General features: G+C 57.9%; 1 protein-coding gene across 1 annotated transcript in view; it reads right to left on the bottom strand.

The window, feature by feature from the left end:
• Positions 1–215: 215 nt before the first annotated feature.
• The window catches only part of ZC3H4 (zinc finger CCCH-type containing 4), a 37069-nt gene continuing 29804 nt past the window's right edge, over positions 216–7480 (bottom strand). Inside the window, exons 11-12 of the mRNA XM_023535227.1 lie at positions 5033–5474; positions 216–3820 (exon numbers count right to left, since the gene is read on the bottom strand). Coding sequence (XP_023390995.1) covers positions 2304–3820; positions 5033–5474 — 1959 coding nt within the window. The 3' untranslated portion in view covers positions 216–2303. The remainder of the gene's footprint in view (positions 3821–5032; positions 5475–7480) is intronic.

The following is a 7480-nucleotide window of genomic DNA, read 5'->3' as shown; positions in this document are numbered from 1 at the left end:
GCCGTGCCTGACTGCTGAGACTGGCCCAGAGTGGGAGCTCAGGAACCGTGGGATGCAGCTGCCTAAGCTACTCGGAGGCACCAATCGCACAGTACCATGATGAGTGTCACCTGGGGCAGGCCACCGAGAGGACAGATCCAGGTTTCACCCCCCAGCCTCATTCTCCCCGGGGGCACAGGATGATGGGAGCGGCACGGAGACACGAGACCCACAGGCGTTTTAAAATAACTGCATCCTTTAATGGCAGTAATACAATTATTGGATTAAGAGACCACAGGAGAAAGGACAGGTGACGTTTCTGGAAGACAGATAGAGTACAAAAAGGGGGCGGAACAGAGTCATGCGACGATCATTGTAAAAATACAGTACGTTATATACATATCTGCACCATCAACTTTCAACTCTGAAATAGTATTTACACTTTTGTTACAATCCTGGTTAGAGAGTAATTTTTCTTTAAAAGCTCAGCCTGATGGCAAATGAAAATTCTGGGTGAATTCATAGTCCCATGAGGTTCTTAGGCTGAATATCCAAGAGGAGGTTTCCAGCTTCTATTTCATCCACAAATTTCAGTTTTAAAAAAGTATTTCATTTTATTTTAGCGAAAAAAAAAAAAAATTCTCCAAGGAGGGGGTGGGGAAAAAACCCACAGCCACACTGTGCATGCTTATTGTACGAACACCAGGGGCCGCAGCCCTCTGCTCAAGGCCGACACTGGTGGCTGAAGAAAAATCTCATTAATGATTGTTTAAAAAACAAAAACAAAAAAGACAAAGAGACAAACCAGACCGACCTGATCACGGGCACTGACCCAGAAGGGCTGCCCCTCCTGCCCTTGCTTCTGGCCCCAAACTCAGCGACTGTTTTTTTTTTTTTTTCCAACAACTTTTTTTTTTTCTGGGAAGAAGGATTTGGTGTAGCAACCTCGGTCACCTCGCAGCCCAGGGAGCTGGGAGGGCGAACCCTCCAGCTGGGTCACCACGTTTCCCCGTTCTTAACAAGGGTGAGGCGGTGGGACAGGAGGCTGGCAGTAGAGGGAAGCCCGGGACAGATGTCTCTGCTCCCTTCCCGGCTCAGCTGGGTGAGGGGGCAGGACACCCCTCCCCCGCAGCAGGGGTCCCGGTCCCTCTTCTGGAGAGGGCCTGGCAGCCCACACCCTGCCCTGGCTACTCTCTGGCCCATTCCTCAGGCCCTTTTGGAAGCGCCCGCAAATCCAACATGACACACCTCTGAACCAGTGCACCTGTCAGCGGAAAGGGAAACCAAACACACCGAAACCACGGGTCCTGCACACACGGTGCGAGGCGGGGTGAGGAAGGCGGAGCAGAAACACTGCCAAGAACCACCCGGGGCCCCGTTGGGGGCCTGGTGGGGTGGCCACGCCGCGGATCCTTGAGCTGCCCCTGAAGGGGCCGGGGCCGGCACCCTAGGTACTCTGGCTTCTGAGGACCAGGACAGACCCCGGCACGAGGGGAGGAGAACGTGGCCAGGACAGGACAGGACAGGAGCTAATACTGACAGAAAACACTGCGGTCTGCGGAGGCCGCTCGGGGACCCGCCCCACACCAGCCCTGCCACCCCCAGGTCCATCTCACCCTGGAGTCTTCTGACACAGGCCGGAGGGTGTGGGCTCAAGGAGGCACTCTGGACGGAGGGGGCAGGGAGGGCCGCGTGCCGATCCAGACCAGATGGCAGCGGGAAAGGCTTCTTCCTCCAGCTTGGCAGCTCCCGAAGGCCCTTTTCCTTTGACAATTCCTGACTCCCACCAGGCCCGAAGACGGTCCCCACAGCCTGCGCACAGAGGGCTGGGATTCTGGACACGTGTGGACCTGCTTCTGCTGGGTCCTCCTTGCCATCCTGGCTCCATCTCGCCTCTCGTGCAACACAGATGAGCAGCATTTAGTGCTTTCTCGACGCCTACGGTTCCCTTTGTCCTGGGGGGTAGGAAGAGGGGCCAAGCTGTACCCAGAAAACTCGCTGGCCCCCCAGCCTTCACGGAGTCCCTGGAAATCCGGCTGGCCAGGTGGCATGCTGGCAGGGCGGAGGCCCAGGGGGCTTGCGACTGTCCACGTGCACAAGGAGGTTTTCTCTTGGGGGCCCGGAAGCCCGCAGCACTGACCAGAACTGAAGACGGTTATGTACAATTTATGTTTCAAAAGGAAAGTACTACTTAAAAAAAGAAAAGAAAAATAAAGGAAAAAAAAAGTAAAAACGTAAAGAACACCCAGGCCCCGCCCCTTCCCCGAGCTCCCACCTCCGGTACCGCCTGGAGCGGGGAGGCAGGGTGCACGGACTCCTCAACACTACTGGCAAAAGGGGGAGGCGGTGGGGTCGAAGCCTTTAAAAACGTCCTTCAGCGACCCTGCGTCCTGCTCGCTCTCGCGGGCTGGGCTGTTGCCGGCAAACGGGCTCCCGGAGCCCGTCTTGGGCGCCTGCTTCACGGTCCCGAAGAGGGTGGGCACGGGCAGGTTGTGCACGCCGGGCTGGGGCGGGGCGCCCTCTGGTGGTGGGGTGCTCGCGGCGGCGGCTGGGGCCGCGGCGGCCTTGGGCCGCGGCCGGTTGTAACTGTTGTACCTGTCTGTGGCCGCAGCCGCGCCGTCTGCCCCCGACTTCCCAGGCTCGGGCTGCTCCAGCGCGGACTTGCGGACGAACGGGGGCTCCTTGGCTTTGCCGGCCGAGCCCTTGCCGTTGCCCTCGGGGCCCTTTGCCTGGGCCCCTGCGTCGGCAGCGGGCTCCACAGCCTTCCCGCCCGAGCTGGGAGTCCTGGGGTCGTAGAGGCTGATGCCGCTGAGCACGCTGCTCTGCCCGCTCCCGCTGCCCTGGCCCAGCCCGCCGGCCGCCAGCACACGCGGGTCGTAGGGGGCGGTGGCTGGGGGGGAGGAATCGCCGCTGGGGCTGGCGGCCGGAGAGGACGCATCCGCGGGGCCGGGCTTGGCAGTGCGGGAGGCGGCGGCAGAGTCTGCCGGTTTCTGCAGCCGAGGGTCGGTGGGGGCCTTCCGCACCCTGGGGTCGCTGGGCTTGTCACTGGAGCCTGGAGCCGCCGAAGGGCCGGTGGCATTGACAGTCTTGAGGATGCGAGAGAGGAGCTCAAAGTCGGGCAGGTTGGAGCCAGATGTGCCAGGGTCTGGGCAGGCGCCCGGACGCTGCCGGGGGTTGGGGGTCCCCGCGGCGGTGGCCCGATGCAGCCGGGGGTCCAGGGTGGGCATGGACTGCAGGGCCGCAGGCACGGGGGGCGCCACGTCCTGCTTGGGGATGGGCAGGGGGATCAGGTCCTCGGGGTTCCAGAGCACGGTGCGGGCGAAGGCCGGCTTGCTCAGGGCCACGTCCTTCTTGATGTGGCTGAACTGCTGCAGCTGTGACCGCGGGTCCCGCAGCGGGTGCCCGGGGACGGGGTCCAGGGGGATGTTCACGGCCTTCTCCCGCAAGGCCCGCTCCCCCTCCTCCTCTTCCGCAGGGGGTGGCCCAGACCCCTTGGAGCCGCCAGGGCCTACGGGGCTGGAATGAAGGCCGCCTTCGGCTTTGGGGGCAGGCAGGGAGCGAGCTAGCCGAGGGTCAGAGGGCCCCGCGTCACCTGGGCCTGACCCACTGGAAGCCTCAGTATGGCGGGTGAGTCTCGGGTCCCGGCTGAGGCGGGGGTCAGCCAGCCGGCCTCCTGTGGAGTGTCCCTTCTGGAGGCGGGGGTCCCCCAGCCCACTGTTGCTCAGCTCCCCAATAGAAGCCTGGGGTCGGCTGGACGTCTGCTGCCTCAGGGTCTTAAGGATGGAGGTGACGCTGCTCCCACCCTCATCCTCGTCACTTGAGTACCAGTTTCCGGTGTCACCTGAGAAGCACAGAGGAGCAAAGAGGGGTGAGCAGCCACCACATCCACCACCAGCCCTCTTGAACCCCACGACAGCCCACCAGATGAATGCCTCTCTTCCGCTCCTTGCCTCTCAGGACCTCATTGTCTTCTCTCTCAACAAGCCCCCTCCCCTGCGGCCTGCCATGAAGAGCCAGTGGGCTCAGAACGGCCAAGTACCGAGCCTGCCACGTCCCTGGGGAACGTTTCTGGGCCTTTCCCCATGTGCCAGCACTATTCTAAGTCCTTTGTCTTGTTAATTTACACAATCGCCCAGAAGATAGTAGTATTATCAGGCCCATCTGACAGATGAGAAATAGAGGCATGGACAGTGTCCTGAGATGACAGCAAAGCCAGGATTGAGGTCACAGTCCAAGCCCAGGTCACTGCCACTGCCAACTCACCCCCTGGGCAGAACCATGCCCCAACATGGCAGCCTGTGAGCAGCTACTGACTCAGATCTCATTGTACTCGGAGCTCCCAGACACTTGCCCCCAGGCCCCTCACAATGTCACCACATCCCAGGAAAGGGCAGTCACCAGCTAAGAGGTGGGCCAAGGTGGGCAGACTCAGAAACTGGCCCAAGGCCAACCACCTAGGCAGATAAAACTGGAGCCACCAGGGGAGGGGACTGCCCCCTCTTTCCCCCTGTTCCCACGTGCTCACAGAGCCACCCACAGCCTCTGGCTTCACATTCTAAGCACAATTTATCCATCTCATTTCACCCTGGAGTGGATGCCGCCAGGTCACTGCACAGCCTCATGTGACTGGGCAGCTGTCTGACCACGATCACTACCGGTTCATGCTGACGACTAGCTCCTGCCTGCCGGCTTCCTGAGAACACGGTGTGGGGAAGGGGGCTGTGAGCATCTCTTACAGTCTCCTTTGCAAAGGCACAAGGCGCAAATCGTGCGGGCTGCTGTCTCCTCCAGGGACTAGCCCGCCTCCCTCTGTGATGGGATCGGGGCCTCTCCCAACCCCCAAGACACAGAAAGGCTGCACAGCCCTGGCTTCCAATTTTCTGAGGGATGTGCAGTAGCCTGACTTCATGGCCCTGGGCAGGGGTCCTCCCTGGTCATGAGCCACTCTCCAGCACGAAACCCGACCTAGGCGTTCCCCACATGTCCCCCTGCACGCTGGCCTCCGGGGCCCATGCCCGTGAGGGAAGCCCCTGCCCCTGGGGAGGACACGTGCCTTCCTCATTCTCCCGGTCCTGTTTGCTGCTCTCAGCCAGCCTCCTCGCTCTCTCCTCCTCTTCCTGCTGCTTCTGCTGGATCCTCAGGTACAGGGCCCTCTGGGCTGAGGGCAGGAAGTCAGGGACACCGGCACCCGGCTTCGGCCGGCCTGGGGGCCCTCCCTCAGAGAAGCTGTCGGGCTCCAGAGGGTGCTCGGGGAAGAGGTGCTCCCCAGGTTCCCCCGCCAGCTCTTCGTAGTGCCCGTAGTCCTCTGTGGCAGGGAAGAACCGAGGGCTCGTGTCGGGAAGGGCCTCAAGGCGCCAACTCCAACCCACCGTGCCCTCAAACTGGAGACCCACCCCCGATGGTGACAGTGATGGGTGAGGATGTGCAGCCCGTCCCTTCCTCCCTCCCAGGAGGGTGCCCACGGAAAGTCTCGCAGTGGGGATGGAGCCGCCAATCTAGGGTGCAGCCAGGATGAGAATGGGGTTCACAGTGAGATTTAGTGATGTGAGCAAATGCTAAAAAACAGAATGTGTGAAAACAGGACAGAACGTCACATGGATGTTCATAAAATGTAAAAATAAAAGGTTTTGGAAAGACAGAAAAGTCTCTTTGAAAATGAGATTCAGAGAGAGAGGCCGAGGGAACTTTCACTGTTTACCCCACACACACTGATCTGTTTTATTTGCCATGAACTAGTTTTATGGTTTCTTTGTAATAATCAATAAAAAAAAAAACTCAACCACCGGGACTAAGACTCGTGAAAAAGAAAAGGAAATACGTCAAAATGTTGCTATGGTCATGTGTCGACCCAGAGGCTTGTGGGTGATTCCTCCTCCTTCTTCCCTGGTGGGTTTCCAAGTCCACAAATGTCTATGAGCATGCTGCTGCATTTTTTTGTGTGTTGGGGGGCGGCATGGCCACATGGGGGACGATACACCTGGAGACTGTATATGTGTGTGTCTCCTTCTTTTAGAAAGAATGTCTAATTAGTGGTGCCCACAGAACATTCTGTAATGATGAAATGTGCCACATCCACACTGTGCCATATGCCTGCCACTATCCTCATGGGGCTATAGAACATTTGAAATGTGGCCAAGACACTAAATCTATAATTTAAATTAAATGTATAGGAATAGATGGGTAAATATTTCATACACAAAGCACCAATCAAAAAGTGAAAGGTCACCTTCTTCCAGCCCCTGAACTTCATAACATGTGAACTTGATGTGAGAGCCTGATCTATGTCACACCCTGGCTCAGAGCTAGGGATATTCAGTGAGCAACAGTCACTCTACCCTTCTGCATGGAACTTTTTATCAAGAGTGACCCACTCAACGGTCATGCACTTGTGAACACAGTAACTCCTCACTTAACATCATCAATGTGAGACTTCAAGTGAAATGTAATGAAACCTATTTCATCAGAATAATCGATATAAACAGCGGTTCAACTGCTATAGCACCTCATCAACATAAAAATGAAAAGACACCGAATGAAACACTCTTTGAGCACCTGCTGTATACCAGAAACCACTGCGCAGTGAATTTCCTGATGTGGGAGTTTAAGTGACATGACCCTAGGGCTACGTGCTATCAACAGCTAAACAGACTTGTTTTGCTTCCTCCCCGCTACCTTTTCCACGCATATTTTATATACATTTTTAAAGGGGGAGGGGACTGTGAAAACCACAGCACCCCCTCAGGCAGCCTGCTTTTCTCACTTGAGAACATGACATCCATCTTTCTAAAGCTCCCACTCTTGGCCCCAAACACCTGCTCTGATGGCTTTGGACATCGTCCAGACGCCAAAGACACTCACGCAGACCTCCGGCCTGCTCGTCTCCCTGACGTCCCTCAAACTTTCCACATGGCTGTCAAGTGGGCATTTCATATTAATGTGGCCAAAGCAGAAGGGCCGCCCCCACCCCGACTCGGTGCTCTCCAGCAGGACCTCCTATTGGGGCAGCGTCAGCACCCATGGAGTGACTGTGCCCCACCTGCTCCTGCCAGCCTCATGACACACAAACAAGGAGTCGCGCTGGCCCCACGGCACCATCTCCAAATCGAGACACCTCATCTTGCTGCCCCTTGCCACCTCCAGGCTGCCACCCAGCTTGCCTCTGGCCTAGGATGACTCCATGGCAGACCAGAAGCTTCCAAGTCCATTCCCGCCCTTACTATCCATCGCCCTCTCACTCCTGTTCATCCCCGTCACACTTCCAGTGCAGCCGCCTGACCATGGTGATAGACTCCCTGTGCTGGAACTCCTCTCCCTTGCCCTCCCTTTACAAGGCACACGCCATTTGCTTTTCTCAAAGAAGCTGCCTCCTCCCCTTCACGCCCCGGCTCACAGTCACTTCCCAGAGAGGCCTCTACGGCCTGGCCCCGCCACGGCCCCCATTCTCCCACAGCACCCCGTGCTACTTCCAGCCATGAGCACTTATTCACACACTTCCTGCCTG

This window comes from Pteropus vampyrus, unplaced genomic scaffold (genome assembly GCF_000151845.1).
Source record: "Pteropus vampyrus isolate Shadow unplaced genomic scaffold, Pvam_2.0 Scaffold138, whole genome shotgun sequence".
Classification (NCBI taxonomy): Eukaryota; Metazoa; Chordata; class Mammalia; order Chiroptera; family Pteropodidae; genus Pteropus; species Pteropus vampyrus.
Note: the sequence above shows the minus strand (reverse complement) of the source record. Positions and strands in the feature narration are given on the sequence as shown.